We start from the raw sequence: 27279 nt of genomic DNA, 5'->3' as shown, positions 1-27279 counted from the left end.
TTTTTGCATGTCTCAATTATTTATACTTTAAAAATAAATCTCGTTCATTTTTTAAATTTACTTTTGTCTTTCTGAATCTAAGTTACATACATATATTGTTTTATTTAAATTAGAAACAGTTATGCAACGCAGAACATTTGCTAATTTATAAACAAAAGCATATACACTAGAATATAAATAAGAACAAATTAGAAGTCATCTATGATAATTTTATAATATTTCATTAAAATATAATTGAATTAAAAAATTCAATTAAAATAAAAATTATCTTTTCTTTTTCAAACCAATGTCCCAAACATATCGGCCAATTTCAATCTGAAAATGAGATGTCGGTTTTTTTGGCTGTATTTTCATGTTTAATGGGGTTTGGGTGGTTGGCAGGTTGCCGATTGCTCTAGGGTCCCTCAGTGCTCACAACATTGTTAAAAATTATAAAATTTAATATATTAATAATATTAAATATTATAATTTAAAATTTTGTCATTATATATTTTTCATTATAAATTAAAAATAATAAATTTTTAAGTGTAATTTTTTATAAATTATTAGTATTACTTATTAATTAAAATTAGATTTTTAATTTTCTATACTATATATCTTTTATTAGAAGTAATCATATTCAAATTAGATAGAATTGTTATACATAATAATTTTTTAAAAATATTTATCATAATTACATTTAATATGAAACTCAAATTTGAAATTACATTAACTTGAAACAACCTTCTGTCAAATAATTAATGTGTTCAACTCAGAATTTTACTTTGATAACATACGATAATATTAAATATAAAGTTAGTTTTTTTCTGTTTTTTTTTTCATTTTCGGTTTCCTTTTTGGGCTTTTCCTCCGTATATGAATTTTATCGTATAGAGTCACCATTTGCATATGGGCCTTTATGTTTTACTTAAGGCTTGTGGCCCGTTGAAAAAGTTATTGGCTCTGTAAACAAAAAAAAAAACAAGAAAAAACCATGGTGATAGTTGAATTTTGTAATTTCTATAAAATTCAAATAGTGTGTCAAAGACTCAAAACGTTATGAACGACGTAATTTGATTCCCACTATTAATGAAAAGTTAGGTTTTAAGCTATAAACCCTATTCAGCTATCATATATCTTATATTTAATCTATATTTTTTATAAGGTTTAATCTGAATTTGATATAAATTGCGTAAATAAATATAATAAGTGAGTATTTTATCAAAATTAAATTTATATATTTAAATTTAAAATCTTTCTTAAATGATATTGAGTCATTTGTTTAGATTAGTATCTTTAATTTATTTTTAAAAGTACAAAAATTAAGTACCAAATAAAAATCATAGCATTAAAAATATTTTAAAGTTATTAAAACATTTCTTCATTTTTATATAACTGAGCATAGCTGTTTATTTAATGTAAATAAGTTATTATGAATGTTTTTAATAAATAAGTTATTTATTTTTATTAAAACTAGTAAAAGTATTTGTTTTACATATGTATCGTTTTTCTTGCATTGTTTTAATGTAAAACAACAGTTTTGAAGAATTAGGATATTATATACCTAAAATAAATTACAATAAAAGAATAAACCTAACAACGTGATAGATATTCAGTTGGGTAGTGGAGAAAAATCAACGGCCCAAGCGTGTCGTTTTGAGCCATCAAATTTACAAAGAGGAGTATACGACGCGTAGCTTCACCATCCTCGTCGGTTTGGTTGGCACAAAGCAACAAACTCTATAAAAATAAAAAGCTGCAACTTTTTTATTGGCATTTCCTTTAACGCCAATTATTAATTTCGGCTTAATTTTCTTTTCTTTTCTTTTCCTTTCTCATCTAAATTTGCTCGGCAACCAAACACTGACCTACCCCTCTCACCCAAGTTTCTTCTTCTCGATTCTCCGCAGACGGTGGCGATTTTCGCTTGGCCTCTTCGCGATCCGATCGAGCTGAGTGTGAGAGTGGTTGTGGTTGGGCTTTGGAAAATTTAGCTGCATGAGCTGGTTTGGGAAGCTGCGTTTATTCCCGAATTTGAATTCATTTAACTTCATTAATTGTTTATTAATTTTTATTCTCCATTTCTCCCCTCAATTCTTCAATTTCGAGATATTAAGCAATATTAAAACTAATCTCAATCCTAATTTCCGTTTATCGTCACAATATGGAGTCCCGATTCAAGGGTAATTCCCAATTACGCAAAGGTAATTTGTTCTCTACAACTTTTTTTTTAAAATTATTCTTTTTCAGTTTCAGTTTAAATTAATTTCGTGTTGTATCTATTGGTGCATGACGTTTTGTTTTCAATATGAACACGTGCATGCGTATTGCGTAATTTTAACTTTGAAATAGATCTGTGTTAGGGCTAGTGAAAGCGATGTTAACTCTTTTGGTTGTATCTTGGCTGGTTTTACTCTCAGGTGCTTGAAAATAAATTTTATTGCTAAAAAATGAGAGTATCACTTGAAAAAGGAAAATAAAATAATGGGTCAACCGCTAAATTGTAAAAGGAGAAAATTACAACAGAGCTGCGCTTGTGTATCTTAGAGTTGTCTTCTTTTAGAAATTTTGATTCTATCACTGGATATCTGCAATAAGTAACTTCGATGCTCCCATTCATTGTAGGTCTTTGCTATGCAAATGCTGACAAGCAGCAGGGGAGGTCCCCTTCTGTTATTGTCATAGGCGGTGGCATGGCTGGGATTGCTGCTGCTCGTGCACTTCATGATGCCTCATTTCAGGTATTCAAGCAAATAATGCAGTTAATTACTATGTTTCACTTAAAATTTTTAGTCAGTCAGACTTGCATTGCCTGGTACTCTAATACACAATGATATGTTTTCCAAATCTGGCTTGTGGCTTCCAACATGACTGCAACTATCTGTGTTTGTGACTAGCTGCATGGATTGTAGTATATTTAGCAAATGAAGAGAGGCAACGTCTCCTTTATTGTTTGTTTCCCTCCTTGAAATACATGCTTTTCTAGTTGTTTGTTCATTTATTTGCATTTGGGGAGTTATACCAAAGTGTACTTCTTTTGTCAGGTTGTCCTTTTAGAATCACGGGAAAGACTTGGTGGCCGTATTCATACTGATTACTCATTTGGCTTTCCTGTTGACCTGGGAGCATCATGGTAGAGCTTACATTCTGCTCTCTCTCTCTCTCTTTTAATGTTGACAAGAATGCAACATCTCTCCTTTTGAGTATTAAAATTGGAAGACTGTGGTTCAGGTTGCATGGAGTTTGCAAGGAGAATCCTCTGGCTCCAATGATTGGGAAGCTGGGATTACCTCTTTACCGTACTAGTGAGGATAACTCTGTCCTTTATGACCATGATTTGGAAAGGTAAAGACATCTCTTTTTTATGTTAAATGATATTAGTTATCTATATCTGCTGCACTTTCATAATTATTTGATATTGATGACTGTAGTGTATGCTTGAATACACCTTCTGCTTATCCTGAATTGTGTACATTATCAGATACAAATTATTTTAATCGAAATTCTTCAACTTCTTGCAGCTATGCACTTTTTGATATGAATGGGAATCAAGTTCCCCAAGAGTTGGTAACAAAAGTTGGTAAAATATTTGAAATGATTTTACAAGAGGCAAGTGATTTAATATTTCTAGATATTTGGGTTACCTGATATATTGAATTTTCATAATTGAAAGCAATGTTCAGGAATACAATGCTTTAGTAATTGATACAACCAATGTTTGATTTCACTTGTTATGAGCATCACCTCTAATGATTGACCCTATTCTAATGCAGACAAATAATGTACGAGAGGAATTCAGTGAAGATATGTCCATACTCCGTGCACTTTCAATTGTTTTTGAAAGAAAGCCAGAATTGAGGTCATTATTGGCATAAAACTTAAATTCTTTGACCACGATTAATCATTTTCTTGAAGCTCAACTGATTTATGATTTAACTTTCACTATTGGATGCAGGTTGGAGGGGCTTTCTCACAAGGTGCTTCAGTGGTACATATGCAGAATGGAAGGTTGGTTTGCTGCAGATGCTGATGCCATATCACTGAAATGTTGGGATCAGGTAATTTGACAAAACGAAGTTTGAAATGTTTGGGTTCAATTTTTGTACACATTCCATTAGAGTTGCTGCCATTGGAAATTGATTGGCATGTCAAATCATTGATAGCCGGTGAGCTGAAGTGATTGGGTAACTCTTTTTTTCCAGTTTTTTTATCCGTGTTGATATTTTTCTTTGTACATATAATTGAAGAACATGATCGTAAAGTTGCAAAATCACATTTATGCCCCCATTGGATTGAGTTTGAGGTTAAAAAGCAGTATATGTCATTTTTACTGGTTTCATATGAGAGAGATAAATGGCTTCATAGGTGATCATTGTCAGAGTATGTTGCTAGAATTACTACATGCATCAACTTTTGTGTATAACTTATCCTTCTCTGTATATCTGCATGCAGGAAGTATTGCTCCCCGGTGGTCATGGTCTAATGGTCAGGGGTTACCTGCCTGTTATACATACCCTAGCCAAGGGTCTTGACATTCGCCTAGGACACAGGTATATATTAGGTTAGAGTTTCATTTTGGAAGTCTGTCTTGTTGTTTTGCTTAGCTAATGTAATGGCATTGATACCTCTTCTCAGTGTCACAAAAATATTTAGGCAATATAATGGAGTAAAGGTGACCGTGGAAAATGGGAAAACATTTGTTGCTGATGCTGCTATTGTTGCTGTACCTCTTGGGGTGCTGAAAGCAAAGAACATAAAATTTGAGCCAAAGCTCCCAGACTGGAAAGAAGCTGCTATTTCTGATATTGGGGTTGGGATTGAGAATAAAATAATTTTACACTTTAAAAATGTGTTTTGGCCCAATGTGGAATTCTTAGGAGTAGTTGCAGAGTCATCTTATGGATGCAGCTACTTTCTTAATCTCCACAAGGCTGCAGGTCATCCTGTCCTTGTTTACATGCCTGCTGGGCAGCTGGCCAAAGACATTGAAAAAATGTCTGATGAAGCAGCTGCTAACTTTGCTTTCATGCAGCTCAAAAAGATCCTTCCAGATGCTTCTTCACCGGTAATCATGATAATTTTAATTATTCATTTCTTCACTTTTTAACTGTGCAAGAAAAGTAAATGCCTCAACCTATATCTGGTATTGGTATAATGGGTAACCATGATTGCTATATGTTTGAATTGAATAAGCTCTACTTTGTTGTCGAGTCTGTTGTATGTGTTTTGACTTTTGAAAGATGTAATTTGTTTCAATGATGCAGATTCAGTATCTTGTGTCTCGATGGGGTACAGATATTAATACACTAGGTTCCTATAGCTATGATTTAGTTGGCAAACCACATGATCTGTACGAGAGGCTACGGGTCCCTGTAGATAATTTATTCTTTGCAGGGGAAGCAACGAGTACATTGTATACAGGGTCTGTGCATGGTGCATTCTCTACGGGAGTGATGGCTGCTGAGGACTGCAGAATGCGTGTGTTGGAGCGTTATGGTGAGCTTGATTTGTTCCAACCGGTAATGGGAGAGGATGCTTCAGTGATACCACTTCAGATCTCTCGTCTGTAATCTCCTGGAGGCCCTATAAAGCCCCTTACGAGTGGCATATTTGTTGTTAAATGTTGTGTTGAATATTAATGTGAACATGTGTACCTTGGACTGGGAGGTGCTGTGACTCCTAGAGTTTGAATTTTCTCATCAATAACTTAGAAAAGTTTTAGTAATTTGGTAACGCCTTGGTATTTTATGGGTATCTTTTTTTGTCATTTTGTGTTTATCTTTAAGCTCATTAGTTTATCATTTGAAAACTTTGCAAAATCATGGTAAGTAGACCAGTTGAATATAATATAAGGTTAATTACTTTGGCTTCCTTTGAAGTTAGCTTTTGTTATATTTATACCTTTCTTGATTAAAAAATCTTTTTTTTTCTTGCTTCATATATATTTTTTATATGTTGATGTTTGTTAATTTTTAAAAATGGTAGGATTTTCTTATACCAGTGTAAGTTTAAAAATTTTTACATTTAATTTGAACTTTTTATCACATTAAGTATAAGAGTTTTTAAATTTATATTAGTGTAAAATAATTTTATTTTTTTTTAAAATTATACATATCTTTTATTTATTTATCAATTGTATACATAATATTATTTTAAAAAATAATAAAGCAAAATAAGTAAAAAAAAAATAGGTATGCATTAATTTGAAAATATATTAAGGTAATTATTTTAAATCAGATGAACATATAGTTTGTTAATTCATAAGTGTATTTTTTATGCGGAGTTCGTCTACTAAGTTTAGCTTATATTGTCCTATTTTATCACGTAACACATTTTAATTGTTAATTACTTATTTTTAGAGCATTTGAATGTGCAGGTAAGGATAGTATTTTAAGTCAGCATCCAACGTAACAATTAATTTCATTCATATTGTACGGGGCATATAGGCAGATAGGAATTATTTGTAGATCATATTCTCAACCATGCATTTACATTTCAGTCGTACATCATGTCCTGAATTCTCAGAATTATTTTTTTCCGAGTCTCTAGCACAACCACCGCTGACGTAACTTGGGAATTCACTACAAATTGATGGTTTGAGAAACAATGCTCCACATAATTATGCTTGGAGTGAAAGTTGGCTTTCATTATATTATTTTAAAAATTAAGTTGACTTTCCTAGTAGCCTAAAACAATATTTATCTACAGCTAAAATGCTGTTGTTGACATGCCTGAATCAAGAAAGATAAATGCCTCTATATGTTGTCAAGTGTCAACTAGCTGACCTAAGGTCTCATCTTCAGCCGCTCTCTTGATGCGAGCAATAGCTTTTTCAACCTAAAACACATTACAAATTGGTTCACATGTGACAGTGAATTAATTAACATCAAATAAATAAGATCTTAGTATAGAATTTTCATTACCTCAACTCCCCAATTTGTTCTGGCAGTCAGAATTATTAGAGTTATTGTCTGTATAAGAACTCCAAGGACCATTCCACACCAGATTCCCTAGAAAACCACAAATGCATTGTATGACACTAATCTTTATACAAAATTAAGAACTAGATGTGAGAGAAATGTTCCAAACTTACAGTTACACCTAAAGAGGTTTTAAAGCCAAGCACACATCCAATGGTAAGACCAATGACATAATAACAAGCCAAGTTTACATAAGCCACTATAGCTTGCCATCCACTTCCAATTGCAACCCCTGAAATTTTCTAAGGAAAAGTAACAGAAGGAGGGATAAACCAAATTTGGTGCTTATTCTAATATGCTTAGTCATAGCTTTTATTACCTGACAGTATAGGTTGAATGCCATTTAGGAAAACCGAGATAACAAGCAATGGAGTCAAATTAGATACAGCCTCAATGACTTGATAGTCAGAAGTGAAAAGTTCACTCAAAGAAACCCTGAATATCAAGATAATCGCACAGAAAACCATACTGACAAGGATGCTAGTTCCATTCACTATGAAGACAGAAAATTTAGCTACTCTTGGATGAGCTGCTCCTAATTCATTGCTAACTCGAACACTGCAAGCACACAACCTTGCTATCATCAACATGTTTGTGTGGAAGTTTTTGTTTAAATGAAAAACACATTGTTGTCACTAACCTTGCTGCTGCACTAAGGCCCAGCATAAAATTTATGTCCCAGTTCAGATAATTCATACTACATAATCAGAATGGAGATTATAGTTAGACATGTTAGCAAATAGTAACAAAATTTAATAATATTCTAATAGAAATTATCAACATACCAAACAGAAATAGAGTCCAGTGCAATTGTGGGATTAGGCAGCAGCCCTGATATAATCACTAGTCCCTGACTATACCATATCTCCAAGCTACATTAAGATACATTTTCATATTATTGAAACAAATTTATGTGAATTCAAGAGCCACATTTTGGAATAATAATGGGTGTGTGAGTGGGACCTGATGGCTATGTATGTATATAAGAAAATGAAAATTACACTTTGACAACACTGTATAAGGTGCTCAGGACCACAGACAATCCACCATTTGTAGTGATTGGATATGATGATACAGAAATGAAAAGAAAAAGTGAATTATGGGTAGTTTTAAACTTAAGTGATCGTACCATAACATCACAGCAGAAGTAACTGTGAGCTTGAAATAAGGCCAAATTCCTTTGAAAGCTTTTACACTGAAGCCGGTCCAAGTTTCCTTACATCTTGGGCTAAGAAGTATATAAAGCCCATTTAACAAGACAAGAAGCCACCAAGAAAAGCTAAGAGTAAGGGCAGCCCCAAGAAGGCCATAGCCCAAAACAAAAATAACAACCCAGTTGAGAAGCACGTGAAGAAGGAATACACCAACTGCCATATATGCCAGAGGATTCACAATGTTTTGTGCTTGGAGAAACCTCTGCATTGGACAGCTTATTGTAAATGCATAGAGTTGAAGAATAAGTCCTCGTGCAAAGACTTGGCCTTGCTCAGCTATGCTCTCTGATTGTCCTATGGCTTTTAGAAAAGCCCCAGAATACCAATAGAGGAATGAGAGAATCACTGCTGCACCAACGTGTAAGATTATTGCTCTTTGCAATATTATGCTCATTGCTGCATGCTTTTTTGCACCATATGCTTGTCCACACACAGTTTGGATCGCACTTGCCATTCCCAGCTATATAAACAAAATGCAAAATAATTACATTCACTCTACTTTAAATGAGCATAAACTATATAGTATGTACTTGTGTCTAAGTAGTAGTACTGGTATTGCCACCACTTGGCTCTTGTTGGCTTTACAGTTGATAAAAAAAATATATGATTCAGAATGACATGCGTATGTATTTAAATAATTTTACTCAATTTTAAATCAAACTGGTACAAAAAAGCTTAGTAAGAAACAATTTTGAAGTTACTTCTATAAACTATGTTGGTGTCATTTGGTTTAATTTATATTACTGAAGTCAAGTAAATGACCATAAAAAGAAGCATACCATAATCCCATAAGCTAGACCCTGAATTCCAACACTTGCTACGGATGCCCCAGCAAGTTCTACAGACCCCAAATGCCCAGTAAACATTAAGGTCACAAAGCTTAGCATATAGTTGAAAATGGACACAGTAATAGAAGCCCCAGATAGAAGCCAGAGAAGCCTTGACTCCCATGCAACAAGCTTAGCCCACCATCTCAACCCAATAGGCCCATGTTCCAATAATTCTTCAACGTCATCTGATGATAAATTTCGAAGTTGTGTGTGTGAATCAAGCCTTAGTAGCAACGGTTGTTGCTCCATGGAACCCATGATTGGTTGTGTCTCACAAGTCCCTACTTGTTCAGTGCATGGGAAGGATGCACGATGATCAATTATAAAGAACCCTCCAAGAAATTGTAACTACCTTTCCAATTTAGTATTGTTTTTTTGGTACCAACCAGTTGTATACCTATCTGTCCCAAGTTGACTCATTTTACTTATGTGCCTCTTGACTTAGAAAAGTAGCTAAAACTAACCCCAATTATGTACTCATCTAAGGCCATATTCAACATTAATTACTCATTGGGAAGCAACTTATATATACAATTTCTTTTAATGTGTGATAAAATTGATTTTAATAGTTGTGATTTTGAACTGTTATTTTACATTAAAATATATATCATAATATATAATAAAATTAATTTCAAATGGTAAAATGAGGAGAGACCTTTTATTAGTTGTGAACTTAAAAGTCCTCAACAGAATAATCTCAAATTCTTACTACTTGCTGTTGACTTGTCTCGACTTTTGTCGGCAATCAATAATCATTATTCATTATTTCTAAATTTGTTTTTTTGGTACATTAAGTTCTTCCCTTTTTCTTTGAAAAGAAACTGTTTGCTGCAAAAGGAACACATGTTAGAGTACGCTAATCGTATCCGACCCAATACAGAAACAGGTATTAATGTTGTTGACACCAAAAGAAAAAGAAAAATTAGTTAAGGGTTTGACTCCAATACACAAACATTAAGATGTTTATAACCCGTGCATCTTTTTTCAAGGAAAATAACCTTTTTTATTAAGTTATTTTATTTCTTAGAAAATAATAATCATTTAGATTTTCAAGATATTTTACGATTTTTAAAAAAATATTAATTACTTTTACTTTCATTTAACAAAGTTTATTTTGTAATTCCTTAACTTGCGTCTAATCTTTTATGACACAACTCAGTAGAATCCTTTTAAATTTTATGTTTTTAGGCCAAGTAAAAGAATTATTTTCCTACATGTTTTGTGATTTAAAAGAGAACCCAATTAGCAATCCACTTAGACTATATTTGGTTAAGTGAAATACTTAAAAATATTAAACTCTTTTAAAACCATTGCTAAAATAACTAAAAAAGATAGCATATTCAATCGTTATAAACTTTAAAAAGTAAAAGAAAAAAAAACAGAGATAACTTGTTTTGTTATTTTTGGGCTCTTTTGTCTGTATTATTTCAACAAAAAATATATTTTGATTAAAAATATGTTTAAAATTTTACAATAAATATATTAGTTTCAAAAATAAATATTTAAAAAGGTTATCTTTGTAATGTAAAAATTTGAAATTTTTTTACATTACAAATATATATACTTTTGATAGGCCTTGTTAACTTTTCAAGTTTCTTAAAATGAAATTTGATTAAAATTTATGTATATAGTTTATGTATGTTTATATTATCCTTTGTTTTTCTTAAAATCTAAAATTTTAATAGATAGATTGAGTCAATGTGAAGTTCAAAGAGGGAAGGACTGACATTTGGTTGGGAATTTCCTTCAAGTCTTCAACCAACACTATACTTTATTCTTTATTTTTTCATAAAATAAATAAATGTAAAGTAGGTGAAAGAAAGAGAAGTAAATAAAAAAATAAATATTGTAATAGAAAAATAAAAATAAATATAAAAATAGGTGTAAAAATATAATTTTAGTTTTTGTCCGGACGTTACTTGTCCTTTATTCTTTATTTGTTTTCTACTTATATTCTTTTTCAATAATAATAGTCATGCATGTGTTGCTAATGTACCGTCATCTAATTATACATAGCAAATAAAATTAATAGTGTGGAAGCACAATTATATATATAGTGAGACCTTTCAATTGCATTTTTTTTTTAGTAATTCCTCAAAATAATTCTTAAAAATATTAATAGTAATTGATTTAACTATTTTTTCAAATATCATATTAATTCTTAATTTTACTAAAATTTTCATTCTAATCTTTATAATGATAATTATATTAAAACAGTGATCGTCTAGTAACTTTAAGAATTAAAATGATTATAATATAATAATTTTAGGAATCAAATAATATATAGAAGATACTAAATATGAATATATAGATGTTGGTATTTCTCTTTACTTATAATATAAACAACATTTTATATATTAAATTAAGATGTATGATTAGGGATGGAAACAGGTCAGGCCGCCTGACAGGGGCCTGTGACCTGGCCTGACCTGGCCTTTTTAATAAATAAATCAGGTTTAGACTTTTTTTAAAGCCTGTTTAAGTAAATGAGTCAGGCTTGAGCTGTTTATAAAGCCTGTTAAGCCTGACAGGTCCGCCTATATAAATAAATAAATAAATATGTATATATATATATTATATAATTTAAAAAAAGAGCTATCAAAATATATTAAAATAATTAAGTTATTTAATAATATATTTTTTATATTCTTAATTTTGTTATTATTAAATAAATATATTATGTTATAATTTTATTTATTTATAATTATAATAAACAGAAATTATATTCTATTAAATATTAAAAATATTTATACATGATTACACATTTTAAATAATAAATTTATTTAATAATAAATTATTACATTTATTATATTTAAACAATTTAAAAAATAGTTAAATCTTTGAACAGGAATAAGACGTAATTAAAACTAAACGAAATAAAATTTAAAAATTTAAAAATAAAATAATAAAATGATATTAACATATTTTTTATACTCTTAATTTTATTATTATTAATTTAATTATTTAATTATTATATTAATATATTATGTTATAATTACTTTTATTTATAATAAATAGAAATTGCTTAAATTTAAATTATATTTTATTTAAAAATAAAAATGATAACAAAATAAAATAAAAAATTTATTATAATATATATATATATATATATATATATAATCAGACCATGTAGTAAATAATATAAATAATATAATTATAAATAAATTATATAATAATATATATTTTTGTAACTTGAATGTGTTTTAATTAAATTATTAGTTAATTTATCAATTTATATGCAATATATAAGTATGTATTTTAATTTATTGTATCAATAATAAACTAATAATTTCTATATTACATTAATGTTATAGTGTAATTAATTTTAAGTTTATTTGTTAATTTAAAATAACAAATTAATGAAACAAAAAAATTAAATATTTTATAATTATTTTTTTAATTTAATATGTATTATTGTTGTCATTTTATATATATATATATATATAGTACATTAAGTTTAAATTTTTATATTAAGTTTTATCACATATTTTTTTAATTAAAATAAAAATTTAGAAATATAAGTTGTTTTAATTTAAATATAAATTTTAATAATTCTTCTTATGCTCATATGTTATTTTTCTGCATCTATGAATTTTATAATATAAATATTTTTTATTTACAATTTTTATAATGACGATATTTATTTACTTTTTAAAATATAATATTTTTTAGTTAATTCAATAAATTTTGTAAGTGTTATTTTTTATTATCAATTTTATGTGGTTACTGTATTTTTATTTATTGAATATAAAATGTCTTTATACAAACAAAATATAATTATCATAAAAAATAATTAAAATATTTAATAATTTTATAAAATTAAATTGAGAAAATAAAAATATAAAAATTCTATAATATGAAAATATTTATAATTAATGCTCAAATAATATTTTAAAAATTATTTATAAAATTGTATAAAAATTATTACAATTATTTAATAATTATCAATAATACAAATAAAAATTTGAATATATGTAAACTAATTTGATAATAAAATAATTATATTTTTATTAATATTATTCAATAACAACAATCATTATAAATTTTTAATATTATACAAATTTTATTTTATTTTTTTATCTTTTCTTAAGTAATTTATTGCTATAAAATTTATAATAAAATTTTTTATTGATTGTATTTACTACCTCACAACAAATCACAAACTTAGCACAACTATATGCCTGTGAGTCAAAACTGCTATCGCACTTACTTTTTATTCTTGTTTTATTATTATCTATAGTTACCTTGAATATAAATATAAGGTAAATTATTATATTTATTTGAACAAGCTAAAGAGCAGCAAAGTCTTTGAATAAGTTTAGAACACAATCAAAATTAAAGAAATTAATATTTTAAAAAAATAATATTATATTAAATTATTTTTTATATTCTTAATTTTATTATTATTAATATTTAATTATTATATTAATATATTATGTTATAATTTTTTATTTATAATAAATAAAAATTATATTATATTCAAAACTAAAAATATTTGTACACGATTACAAGTGTTTAATTAATAAATTTATTTAATTATAAATTATTATATTTGTTATATTTAAACAAGCTGAAGAAGAATAAGACACGATCAAAATTAAATGAATTAAAATTAAAAAATAAAATATTAATATTCTTTTAATAAATTTTTTATATTTTTAATTTTATTATTATTAATATTTAATTATTATATTAGTATATTATGTTATAATTTTTTATATTTATAATAGATAAAAGTTGCTTAAATATAAATTATATTTTATTTGAAAGGAAAAATTTATAAAAAATAGTAAGAAAAGAAAATAAAAAATTTATTATAATATATATATATATATATATATATATATAATCAGACCATGTAACAAATAATATAAATAATATAATTATAAATAAATTATATAATAATATATATTTTTGTAACTTCTACGTGTTTTAATTAAATTATTAGTTAATTTATCAATTTATATGTAATATATAAGTATATGTTTTAATTTATTGTATCAGTAATATTTTCTATGTTAATTTTAAGTTTATTTGTTAATTTAAAATAACAAATTAATAAAAAAAATTAAATATTTTGTAATTATTTTTTTAATTTAATAGTTATTATTATTGTCATTATATATATATATATATATATATATATATATATTGCATTAAGTTTAAATTTATTTATTTTTTAAAATATGGTAATTTTTTTTTTAATTGATTCAAGAAATTGTGTGAATGTTATTTTTTTTTTTTATCAATTTTATATGTTTACTGTAACTTTATTTGTTGAATATAAGATATCTTTAAACAAACAAAATATGTTACTAAAATAAAACTAAAATATTTACTATTTATATAATTTTTAAAAAATAAATCAAGAAAAATATAAATATAAATTTTATTAATATAAAATATTTATAATTAATATTTAAATAATATTTTAAAAATTATTTATAAAATTATATTAATATTATTATAATTATTTAATAATTATTAATAACATAGATAGAAATTAAAAATATATATAAACTAATTTCATAATAAAATATTTATATTTATATTTACAGGCTTCAGGCCAGGTCAGGCCACTTAAACAGGTCAGATCAGGCCTAAAATAAAGCTTTTAACAGATAACAGGCCAAGCTCTGACCTAATAATTATGTAACAGGTCATGCCTGTTTAAAGTAAAGCCTGGTCTGGCCTGGCCTGTTTCCATGATTCCATCCCTATGTATGATAAACCGTTTATTAATGTTTAAATTTATAAGATCTTGTGAAAAAATTAAATTTAACGGCTAGAGTGAAAGAACGTTACATTTGTACATAAGAACGTATAGTCAATCTATTTACTTTAATTTAATTGATAAATGTATTTCACTTGCATTATGTCATTTTTATTATTTGTTGTTTATATTTAATCATTTTTTGGGGCAGGAGTTTGAATAGTATTTTAGGTTAATAACTAACATTAAAATTTGTTATTTTTTGTGTACACCGAATAAGCATGAAAGAATTATTAGTATATTATTTTCACAATGATACACTTACATTTTCTGAAAACTATATTTAATGTTTTAAAATCTTTCTTGTACCATCAATGATGAATGTAATTTGGGAATTTGCTTCAATAAAGTTTGAAAAACAATGAATGTTTATCACTAGTCAATATTGATACTTCATCAAAGTGTTAGACTAAACACGATTAAATACAAAATTATGTAAACAGATTGGGAGAAGAAACCCATCAACAATATCCCTTTAACTGGTCCAAAACATGATTTCTCTGCAGCTAAGATGTATTTCAACCATTCCTGAAGAAATAAAAAGAGATAAATGCCTCTATTCATTTGCAACCAGTTGATCTAAGGTCTCATCTTCAGCTGATTTCTTGATGCGAGATACAGCATTTTCAACCTACAACAACATTATAAAATGGTTCATCACTTCACGTGTGACCAGCTATTCAAGTTACATAAAATATATATATAAGAATTTTGATTACCTCTGCATTCCAATTTGTTCTGGCAGTCAGAATTATTAGAGTTATTGTTTGTATAAGAACTCCAAGGATCATTCCCCACCAGATTCCCTATAAAAACCACAAATGCATTGCATGACATTAGTTTTTATGCAAACTTAAGAACTAGAATTAGTGAGAGAAATGTTTCAAACTCACAGCAACTCCTAAAGAGGTTTTAAAGCCAAGAACACATCCAACGGTAAGACCAATGACATAGTAACTAGCTAAGTTTACATAAGCCACTATAGCTTGCCATCCACTTCCGATTGCCACCCCTGAAATTTTCCATGAAAAAGTAAACAAAAGAAGGGATAAACCAAAAATTGGTGCTTATGTTAATATGCTTTATTACCTGACAGTATAGGTTGAATGCCATTTAAGAAAACGGAGATGGCAAGCAATGGAGTCAAGTTAGACACAGCCTCAATGACTTGAGAGTCAGAAGTGAAAAGTTTGCTCAAAGCAACCCGGAATATCAAAATAATTGCACAGAAAACCACACTGATGACTATGCTGGTTCCGTTCACTACGAAAACAGAAAATTTTGCTACTCTTGGATGAGCTGCTCCTAATTCATTGCTAACTCGGATACTGCAACCACAGATCCTAGCATTAGTATGTTTGTGAGAAAGTTGTTTAAATGAAGAACATTTTTTAGGTCACTGACCTGGCTGCTGCACTTAGGCCCAACATAAATTGCATGTCCCAGTTCAAGTAATTCATACTGGAAGTACATGAAAATGGAAATTATTGTTAGACAACATGTTGGCATATGATAATTAAGCTATTTCTAAGAAAAAATATTAACATACCAAATGGAAATAGAGTCCAGTGAGACTGTGGGATTGGAGAGAAGCCCTGATATAAGCACTAGTCCTTGATTGTACCATATCTCCAAACTACATTATGATACGCTTTCAGATTAATAGAACAAATTGAATTCAATTCAAGAGCTATATATAGGAAACAATAATGTGTATGTGCGTGTGTGTACATAAGTGAAAACAAGGGGAACATTGACATATAATCATTAAGTCATACCATAACATCACAGCAGAAGCAACTGTGAGCTTGAAATAAGGCCAAATTCCTTTAAAGGCTTTTACACTGAAGCCAGTCCAAGTTTCCTTGCATCTTGGGCTAAATATGATGTAGAGCCCATTTAACAAGACAAGAAGCCACCAAGAAAAGCTAAGAGTAAGGGCTGCCCCAAGAAGGCCATAGCCCAAAAAATAAACGACAATCCAGCTCAGAAGCACATGCAAGAGGAAGACTCCAACTGACATATATGCCAGAGGATTCACAATGTTCTGTGCTTGGAGGAATCTCTGCATTGGACAGCTTATTGCAAATGCATAGAGTTGAAGGATAATTCCACGTGCAAAGAGCTGGCCTTGCTCAGCTATGCTATCTGACTGTCCTATGGCTTTTAGAAAAGCCCCAGAATACCAATATAGGAACGAGAGAATCACTGCTGCAGCAATGTGTAAGATTATTGCTCTTTGCAATATTGTGCTCATTGCTGCATGCTTTTTGGCCCCATATGCTTGACCACACACAGTTTGCACCGCACTTGCCATCCCCAGCTATTTAAGGAAAATGTCATAATCACAATTATTCATATTTATAGTTAAGTTTCACATTAAATAAAACAAAATTTCCTTAATGAAAGAGATACAAATCAACTCTGGCCCTGCAGAATGCAATGTCAAATAAGTTCGAACATTTACAGTCATAAGCCCACTCTTCTTTAAAATGAGATTAAACTACAGTATAAACTGTATCTTATTAAATATAACATTTGGAAAGGCTTAAGTAGTGGTATTGCCTCTACTCTAAAGCCAAGCCAAAAAGTAAGGAAGAATGTCTAGTTGATTTCAATTAAAGTACTTCGTAATTTTTTTTAACTATACTAAATTCACTCGTAGAAGTTACTTTTTTAAGTTGTTTAAATGGTGAGTTGGTGACATTTAATAACTAAAGCCAAGTATATGAGCAGAAAAAAGCATACCATGATTCCATAAGCAAGACCTTGAATTCCAACACTTGCTACGGATGCCCCAGCAAGCTCTAGAGACCCCAAATGCCCCGTAAACATCAAAGTCACAAAACTTAGCATATAATTGAAAATGGACACAACAATAGAAGCCCCAGAAAGGAGCCAGAGGAGCCTTGACTCCCAAGCAACAAGCTTAGCCCACCATCTCAACCCAATGGGCCTATGTTCCAAGAATTCTTCAATGTCATCTGATGACAAATTTTGATTGTGTGAGTGAGAGTCAAGCCCTAGTAACAACGGTCGGTGCTCCACAGAACCCATGGTATGTGCCTCACAAGGGACAACTAGTTCAGTGCATGGTAGGAGGCATTACAAGTATACCCATTATAAATGCATGTGGTTTGACCAAAAAAAATGCATGTGGAATATTAGTGCCACCCAAGATTTTGTAACTGCCGTTCCTATAGATTGTTTTGTTGGTACCCACTAGTTGTATCCATGTGCCTCTTGTCTTAGGTAAAACTACCCCAAATATTAATTTATTCCTAATAATGAATTGACTTTTGATTTGAACATTGTAAGCGGTTCAATTAGATTCTCTCAAGCAGCTTTTTTTGGGTCTTTCTCCTATAGTCTTGGTACATGTGGGAAGTGCTGACTTTTAGTTGTGAAGCAGCTACAAGTCTTCAGCCGACTTACGAAACGAGCAGCGGCAATAACATTGATACATTTTTTTCATTAAAATCTTTGTTATTGAATAAATTATATGTAAATCTTTATATATAAAATGTGGGTAAAATATATTTTGTGAAATTAACTTAAAAGTTACTAACAATAGATACTTTTCTTTTCATTTGATAGGAGAAATTTGGAGTGTAGTATCTTTGTGAGCTTGATTGATTCAATCCTCGACTGAGATTGTTTTTTCTTATTGCATACTTTGTTTGCTATGCGTGTTAAAAGGTTGAAAGAAAATGAAAGGAACGAAATCGACCCTTGAGATCCCTTACTGTATATATATTTTTAGAAGACCCCTCCTCTCCTTTTGTTTACTTTTATAGCACCAGGGTATTCACCTTCTTTTCTTTTTAATATTATTTACTCTCTCATTTTAATTTCTTGTTTTGGCATAGGGATAAACACAATAGAACAATCCCTTGGGTCAAGTGCAAGTATTCAAGAATTTTAATATAGTGCTGTAGATTAATAATTCCGTTGCCTATTAATGATTTAGTTTGATAAATTAAACGTTAATTTATGACGATTTAGACGAATCCAAACACGCTAGAAACCACGAACTCGACTCACATATCTAATGGCATGAAAAAATTGCGTTTTTAAATTAACAAGGTTTTAATAATTTACAAAAAAATTTAACTAAACTTTTGTATTTCTAAAATTTTGTTTTTAAAGTGATGTTAACATGGCATGTTACGTATGACAAAATTCTTTCTCTCTTTTCTGTTTGTTTTTCTTTTCAATTTTATTTCTTTTATTTTACTACTTTTAACTTTTAGTCTTTGAATTCTGAAATTTTTTATACAAATTGCCAAGCCAGTTTGAAAAATATAGTTTTCTAATTGTTGCCGTGGTTTATTATTTTAGGTCCATGCTGATACCATTGGGACATTTTGTTAATTTAGGGATAACTGCTCACATAACTGTTGAAATTCATAAGTGATTTCTTGATTGCGTCCTTACATGCTTGTTGTGTATTGCATGTCTTCCTGTTGACGAATGTCTTTTTCTTTTCTCCTTTTTTTTTTGTTTCAACTTATTTTAAATATAAAAATTAAGATATAATAAATGGGATTAAAAAAAAGGTTAGCTCGTAAATTTTAATTCTGCTACCAATTTAGGCCAAACTAAATGCGCCAGGGTCATCTATAATAAAAGGACAAAATGAACTCAAGTGTCTTTAGGCCATTTCAGTAAAATAAGATTAAACGTTTTGGTTTGCTGCAAAGCATCTTTTGGTTTATGTAGAAAAACAACAAAATTGGGTTGAAAAGACTGGGACCTCAAACGCAGTGTTTCTTGGTTGGCGAAACAATCATCTGTAGCAGCTGTCTTCGGCCGTGAAAGAAAGCTGTTCTACGTGACTATCACAAGCAAATTAATTTCAGCAGATTTTGATGTCAAATTCAGAAAAGTCACTCTCATAATCATGGAATCTAATGCCTTTATGAATCACCCTATGAAGTACAAGATTTGTTTTTCCTTTTTTACACCAAAAATTAGAGCAGGAAAATAGAAAGGCACAGCTCTAACACACGTTTCTTTAGTTAGTATTTTTCTTGTTATATCTTGGTCGAATGACAGGGTTAATTACCTAAAGAAAGAGGAAATAACAAATAGTATCAGTAATGTATGTCACTTGATTTGAAAATAGTAACAGCGTCTAAATACATAAAGTGTGAAGGTAAAATAAAAAAGAAAATATCCCACTTCATGCTCCAACCTCAGGCCGAATTCTTTCTACAGTTCTCCTCTCTTTGCTCATGGTTTTCTTCTTCCATGTTGTATCCTCTCCGTTTTCTTGCTGATCCAGTAACTCTCTCTTGAGTTAGTAGGCTCACGAGTCTCAGTAGAAACTATGCTCAGATAGACAGATGTATACGTAGACAATTCCTTTTGGGCTAACGCATTTAATTTCTCTAACATGTTTTAACAATAAATAAAATAACAACAAATTTACACGTTTACAGCCAAAAAAAAATTATATACAAACTTCACCAGCATCCAAGCCAAAGTGAAGCCTCTCAACCTGATTGAATCAACCGCATCTAATTTCTAAAAATTGGTCAATCTACAAAACTTCTCCAAGAGCATTGTCAAGGGAATCGTATTTTAATTCATGTGAAAGTACTGACAAAATTTTTACTTGTTATATACACCAGTGCGTTTTAAAATATCAGACAGCAATTTCTGCTGATCTTTATCCAGACCAGAGAACCACTTCCTCAAAGTCTCAGCATTGTCAGAAACAGATTTGGAAAATGCTGGAAAATTGATGTTAGTATGAAGAAGGGCGTTAAGATCAACAGGAAGAAGGCCAAAAAGAGCAGTGGCAGTGGCAATTTGAAGTGAAAGGCCTGCATTCATGGAAGTTGTGCAGCATAAATAAGAAAACAAACTACATCTCAAGTTTCCAACTCCTTGGTCTTCATATCCACCAACATCAATTCCAATCCTGAAATTCAAAGAAATTATCTTATTGTTAGAACACAAACAAAAATGCGAAAGCATCCTTCTTTATTAAATCAGATGAGATTAAATAATATTCAAATGTGGACATGTGCCCATGGCTTGTTCAGTTCAAACTTCAAAGATATGTGACCAACGAGAAATAGTTGTAGAAGATAAAAACATGCATCTATCATCGCATGCTTCTGAGGATAAGTGCCACCAAACAAAGAATAGGTTGACTAATATCTAAACAAAGCTCAACTAATAGAACTGGACTGCATATGCCCCACAAAGAAAAAAGGTTGGTCAGGTTTCTAAAGGAAACAAAATAATACCAAATTAGCAATAGAACTTCACAGGACAACAAAATAAGCTCGACATCATAGATATTGACTCTCAAAACTCATCATAGATATTATGAGGCAGTAGGAGTCATGATTATTGGATTTTTTACAAGTGGTCAAGTTACAGACAACATATCAACATGACTTGACTCAGGGCCTCTTTGTTTAAGCTCCTCTCAATTTATCAGATAATGATAAGCATACCTCTAATTTCAAATATCCTCTAATCATACAAACAAATGTATTTATCACATCATGCATGTTGATTGATCATGATATTATCAAACATCAAAGCAATAGTGATCAAATTACCTCCCAAGTTGACCAAGAAGAACAATTATAGCAATAGCAAAGTTTTCCTCTACACATGAGTCGAGTATATTCAGAAGCTGAGGAACAAGTTTGACATCTGTCCAGTGCCAGTTCTGTAATAGGAAAAAAATGCAATCAGGTTTGAATATTATGATATCAAGTAAATGAAGTGATAAGTTATCCCACAAGTATGAGAACAGTATAACTCAACCACATAAAAACTATGGCCTTGGAAAGAAATAATTTATTTCAGCAAATGACGGTGAATACTACAAGTAACACGACTGTCAAGTAGAACTACAACCATGTCCAATTTCATAATGTAGAATTCTTAAACAAGTTAAAATCATTTTTTTTAGGAGGGCGGGTTACTTTTAAAATTAGAGATTGACAAAAGAATTTATAAAACAAGAGTCAATATTAACTTGAAATGATGAGAACAATACCATTCTGTTTGCTACCAGTTCCACCAATGACAGGACATCACTAAGGTGACAAAAGGCAACATTATTAAGGGCATCTGGTGGAGAAGCAGAAATCACACACTTTTTCAAATAACAAGGCACATCACAGTTCTTTTTAACGGCACATTGAGCCGCTTCCTGATTAAAGCAATGTCCAGCATTATAAGTGTCCGACATGAATCTAGAATCAGACAAATCAACTCGTTTAATCCCTTGAGGCCAACAGTTTTTTATCTCTTCCAAGAGCAAACATGCAACTACATCAACAGATTCAGCACCTTCCAAGAATGGGCATTTGACATTCATACAAAATTCAGTATGTAGCTGGTTTATTGAAGGAAGACAAGCAGTACCATCGGATAGGCTCCCATGCTCAAGAGACATAACCAGAGACTTCAAAACAGTCATCACTAAACCAAAATTATCCAAGTCAAAAAACTTTTCTCCACCCAGATAAGCAAAAATATGAAGAATAGTCAGCACCATTAAAGAATCCCATTTGCACAATCTAAGAATCTCATATGAAGCCTCACAAACAAACCCAACATGATCAGTTGCAGCGCATACCGATGCTAATATAACACTTCCAGCTAACAATTGTTCATTTGAAGCTACATCAGAAGATACTTCATTAACACAATCCCGAAAATCATTGGCTCTCAAATCACAATCTGACCAAGTCTCAGCATCTAATCTATTCTTTACTATAACTTTTCCTTCAATAAGAAAATCTTCAATGAGGCCAAGAAACTCATGCAAAGGATAATTCTCTACAAAAAGATTTCTTGTCTCTGGACGGGACAAAACTGGGGAAAGAGATGTGAAATTTTGTCAAATTAAATCCAAGTTCTATAAAGTGCACTTACCATGATGTTAAACTATATAATTAAAAAAATACTTTAATGTTCATAAATTCAAATTGATTATGGAACATAATAGCAAACCTGTGCAAATATGTTCAGAATAAGATTTCAAGCAGTCAAAAAAACTCCCATCCCATAGTTTCCCAAATGTCTTTGTTGTAGTCACAGTAAAGTTGAACAGCAGCAGTGTTAACAATACTGAAACATTCTCCCTGAAAGAAATTAGAACAAACAAAATAATAAAAGTTAATATTATCACCACCATTTGCCCACAATATAATACTATCATAAAATGATTTCTACGTATCATGAAAAGCAGAATACTAAAACAAAACCTACAAATGGCACTCAACATGGACCTTATACATCACAAACAGCATGAGACACTTACTTCTGTGAGAGTTTATCTTCCACTTTAAGTGCAGTTAGAATGTTACTAACTGCCCAGCCTGTTTGAGTAGCCAAATTGCACCTAGCTATACAACTTTTTGTAGCAACAAGTATCCTAGATATGGTACTATTGTCCTTGATATTTGAAAAGACAACACAAAATTCAGGAAGTTGATTGTGTAAAGATCCAACTCCATCCTCCATCAAAGAAGCAGTCCTTGAATCTTCTGGAGTGTGCATATGTGGCAAATTTGCAACCTCAGCTTTTTTAGCCTGTGTAGACCTATTCTGCAAACTATAAGGAACTCCAGAAACATCAAACTTTTGTTCATTAGAATTGATTTCAACTCTAAGTACATCAAAGAAAGGTGAAGGAAACAGGTCCGTTCTTGAACTCAACATGTCTTCTTGAAGTGATTCCTCTAGAAAGGGATTAATCAAATTATCTGCAGCACAAGTTTCATGAAATTCAATTTCAGGAAGAGATGGAGACAAGGGACAATCCATCACTCTTCTATAGCATTCCTCATTGGTAGCATTCTCCAATTCTAATAACTTCATATAACTTCCACCATTCACTGTGTCAAAACTAATTATGGAATCAAGATTATTTGCAGCATCACATGTCCTCTCCCCACATGCTTGAGTGGTTTCTAAAGTATATGAGGCAGGGCAGGAAGTGCGTCTGTAAGCATTTGCATCATTGTAGACCTCATTGTTGGCCTCATCTATGCCCCTTTTCTCATCCCTGTTAACCCAAGGTATCATGTCCACTTTTTCCCTATGAGATTTCTTTCTCTTCTTGTGGGCCCTGTTATCCTTTACATGTAAATTGTTCAGATTAGGAAGCACATCTCTTTCTCCCTCTAAGCATTTGCCAAACTTTCTGTACAACAAACCATGCAAATCAGAGAGTTTCTCAGATGACAAATTTGCAATATATTCAACGGCATCATGGATTCTTTTCCTCTTCAAATGGTGCACGGTAACAGATCTATCATATGGATTGCAGATGCTTTGCCTAGCATTAAAGATCTCCTGCGTCAATGGTGCTGATGCAGAAACTGGAAAAGTAGTTGTTTCCTGTGAGCCCATCAACTGTCTATCAGAAAAAGATTCTGTACTGGAATTCACTGCAGAACTCTGTAACTTTGTTCTGTTGGATCCTCTAACAAGAGGCCCCAATTTAGAATCAATACCTGTGATGGATTGAGAGTAATTTCCACTAGATAGACCAAGGAGCGGAGTATGCTGCATGTTTTTCCTCAATGGATCACGTGTATCTGTAGTTGTGCAGCATGGATCCAAAAACTCATTTTCAAATTGGCCATGCATCTGAGACAAATTTAGATGGCAGACTTGCCTTGTGACATTTGAGTTCTGCATGTCTAGTATATTCTGAGACTGCAAAGCAATCACCCCAACAAAGGAAAAAATTAAGTCATACGTACATAAGAATAAGATACCAAAAAAAAAAAAAAAAAAAAGGAACTAACAAAAGAAATTTGAAAAAAGAGATCCTTTGACTGTATGAACTCTGACCTAAAACTGAATTGACTAAAATATCCAGATTCAGTGAATCAACAAACGTTAACCCACCCGAAAAAAAAAAAGCATCTATAGCCACTAAACAATTATTTTCTTAACCAGCAAAAAATCATTTATTGCTTTCCAAAGATCCTGTATGTTCCCATTACCCAAGGTTAAATAACCTGTTAGTGTTATTGCTAATATGAATATAAACACAATAATTCTAATCATTCAAGGGATAATCAACCAACAAGTTCATAACCAAATGTCCATAACATAAGTGATCCATACTTTAGCCTGCATATGAGAGTAAGCCAGAATGAGATAATTGGCTTCAAGAGTGCGCATGATTTCAACAGAAAGGGGACGTACAAAATGGTAACAAATACTCATACATTATATATAATTGCAAACAATTTATCAGTGAAACCAACCTTTGTTTGGTCATGTATACTTCCAGCAACAGGTGAAAAGGATGCATCCAGTATATCAAGGCGATGTACAAGTTGAATGAAATCAACCTTTAGACGACCTAATTCATGCTGTAAAACGCTGAAACGACTTGCTTCTAACTTATATTTTTGCCTGGCATGTTTTGCTCGTAGCTTTTCAAGCTTTAGTTTGTTTTTCAAAAGCTTCACTTTTGAACCTCCAGCTTTCACATTGACATCAGCAGTCATTTCAATTGGTTTTTTCAAAGATGAGAGTTCATCGATTTTCTGTTTCAAATCCTCAATCATTCGCTTATCCTCTTCTACTTGCTGAGACATCTGATTGGCAAGATGTTTCTCTTTCATGAACTTGTTCCAGTTATCTTCTGCAAGTGCCTTCTGCTGCTCCAGTTTAACCATCTCTGCATCTGCACGCCTTTTTTCCTCATCGGCCTTGCGTTTTTCAACCTCTAAATTTTCAATAGCTTTAGCCATTGCTAATTCAGCATTTCTTTTTTCTGCTAATATCTTGCATTTTTCAACCTCATTAGATTTTGCCATCCTCAACTCAGCATTTCTTTTATCTGCTAATATCTTGCGTTTTTCAACCTCAAAATTTTCATTAGCTTTTGCCATCCCTAACTCAGCATTTCTTTTTTCTGCTAATATCTTGCGCTTTTCAGTCTCAAACTTTTTGGTTGCCTCTTTAAACTTAGACATCTCCGATGCCAACTTTGTTTTTGTTTCATTAACTTGTTTCTCCAATCGTGCAACCTGAATCCTATACTCCTCCGCCTTCTCCCCCTCAATTCTGGCAGTCTCCCCCTTATCTGCAGTCTTATTCTTCTCTTTTTCTAGCAACTTGTAAGCTTCTGCAGCTTTCTTACTCTCAGAATCAGCCCTTCTCTTCTCCACGTCTAGAAGCTCCTTCATTCTACCAATTTCCTTTTCCCCATCAGCTAGTAAACCGCGTAACTTCTCATTCTCATCTCCATCCCGATCATTGCTGCCATGCTCCTTCTGAGTCGAATGGTTAGCAATCTGAGACTTGAAGCTACAGTTTTCATTCTCTAAAGGTACTCTAGAATTGACCTCTTCCAATTTTTCCTGTGTTTCAGCTTTGACCACAGATGCTGCATAGAAAACACAACATTACATTACAGCAAAGGTAAAAAAATGGATCAATCTTAAGTAACGTTAAACTATATTCGCTCAACCATGTGCATGCTGTGAACTGAACCAAATGTTCATGATTATACAACAAATCATAAAAGAACACTAATATATGAAGAGAAAAGAGAGTTACCTTTGTTTTTCTGTGCCTGAATTTCGTTAATTTTAAGTTCAAGAACATTAACGGCTTGGCGCAGAGCATTCCGCAATTCTTGCGCCTTCAAGTATTTCTTCTTCCACTGCGCAAAATGAGAAAGAGAAGAGAAGTGTTGAAAACAAAGGTGAAATGAAAATGGACGAAAGCGAAAAGAGAAAGAAGAGAAACCTGCTCGCAGCACGGGTTTGTGGAATCAGATTTGGGAGTGTGATCTCTATTCGCCGGCAATGCCATGTCTGCAATGCAATGAATGAGTAACGGTTTCACCGATAAGAGAGGGAAGAGTCGGCGATGGTGGCGGTGCTGTAAACCCTAAACCCCATAGCAATAGTGGTAGCATGCATCACCACTTCAATGTTCAAATCCCAAACTACATTCAGATCAATGTGGTTAAAAATATTAATTAGATTCAAAGTGTAAAAATTATTTAATGTTGATTTTTAAAAAAATTAAAAATGTTTAATATGGTATATTTAAAACAACTTTTCAATTTTATTTTTTTTTATGGACAGATACATCATATTAAAATTTAGTAACTTGATTGAATTACAATTCAAGTTTAAGATTCTGTAATTTACGTTGAGTGTATTTTTTAAGGAAATTATAATAATAACCAATAAATATGTACGTGCATTGCGCACGGATTTATTTGTTTTTATTAAATTAATTTATTTTAAAATATAAAATATATAATTTAAATATAAAAAATATAGTAAAAATTATTTATTAAAATAAGTTATTCTATAAAATTATTAAAATATATATAGTTTAATATTTTCTAGCATAAACAAATAGAATAAAATATTTTATTTTTAAAATATAAAAACAAAATTTATATTGTTTTATGATATTATAAATGATTCATCATTATAAAATTTTAAATAAATTTTCAATATAAGTTATAATTTTTTATT

The 27279-nt window shown here is 30.7% G+C and overlaps 4 protein-coding genes across 5 annotated transcripts; 1 reads left to right on the top strand and 3 right to left on the bottom strand.

Moving 5' to 3' along the window:
* The first annotated feature begins 1615 nt into the window (after positions 1–1615).
* LOC113846073 (polyamine oxidase 2-like) lies at positions 1616–5886 on the top strand. The gene is made up of 10 exons (XM_027473927.1): positions 1616–2183; positions 2605–2720; positions 3024–3112; positions 3211–3324; positions 3501–3588; positions 3753–3838; positions 3935–4037; positions 4432–4529; positions 4615–5044; positions 5244–5886. The coding sequence occupies exons 1-10, from the start codon at positions 2144–2146 to the stop codon at positions 5547–5549; spliced, it is 1470 nt and encodes a 489-aa protein (XP_027329728.1). The 5' UTR covers positions 1616–2143; the 3' UTR covers positions 5550–5886.
* An 858-nt stretch (positions 5887–6744) lies between these two features.
* LOC113874545 (protein DETOXIFICATION 41-like) lies at positions 6745–9261 on the bottom strand. The gene is made up of 8 exons (XM_027512766.1): positions 8953–9261; positions 8089–8633; positions 7745–7831; positions 7600–7656; positions 7279–7517; positions 7073–7191; positions 6903–6989; positions 6745–6816 (listed from the first exon to the last, which is right to left on the bottom strand). Exons 1-8 carry the CDS (start codon positions 9259–9261, stop codon positions 6745–6747), a joined length of 1515 nt encoding a protein of 504 aa, XP_027368567.1.
* Positions 9262–15332: 6071 nt separating this feature from the next.
* LOC113874544 (protein DETOXIFICATION 41-like) lies at positions 15333–17833 on the bottom strand. The gene is made up of 8 exons (XM_027512765.1): positions 17525–17833; positions 16555–17099; positions 16326–16412; positions 16181–16237; positions 15866–16104; positions 15670–15788; positions 15496–15582; positions 15333–15407 (listed from the first exon to the last, which is right to left on the bottom strand). The coding sequence occupies exons 1-8, from the start codon at positions 17831–17833 to the stop codon at positions 15333–15335; spliced, it is 1518 nt and encodes a 505-aa protein (XP_027368566.1).
* Positions 17834–19934: 2101 nt separating this feature from the next.
* Positions 19935–26682, bottom strand: LOC113846527. Of its 2 annotated transcripts, XM_027474914.1 has the most exons (9): positions 26534–26682; positions 26342–26447; positions 25645–26168; positions 25039–25578; positions 23076–24478; positions 22766–22896; positions 21804–22627; positions 21358–21470; positions 19935–20705 (listed from the first exon to the last, which is right to left on the bottom strand). In XM_027474914.1, exons 1-9 carry the CDS (start codon positions 26597–26599, stop codon positions 20393–20395), a joined length of 4020 nt encoding a protein of 1339 aa, XP_027330715.1. In that variant the 5' UTR covers positions 26600–26682; the 3' UTR covers positions 19935–20392. The 2 variants fall into 2 exon arrangements, with proteins under 2 accessions (XP_027330715.1, XP_027330714.1); XM_027474913.1 differs by having other exon boundaries at positions 25039–26168.
* Between the last annotated feature and the right edge of the window lie 597 nt (positions 26683–27279).

The sequence above is a fragment of the Abrus precatorius genome, unplaced genomic scaffold, assembly GCF_003935025.1.
Source record: "Abrus precatorius isolate BTA unplaced genomic scaffold, Abrus_2018 Scaffold8, whole genome shotgun sequence".
NCBI lineage: Eukaryota > Viridiplantae > Streptophyta > Magnoliopsida > Fabales > Fabaceae > Abrus > Abrus precatorius.
Note: the sequence above shows the minus strand (reverse complement) of the source record. Positions and strands in the feature narration are given on the sequence as shown.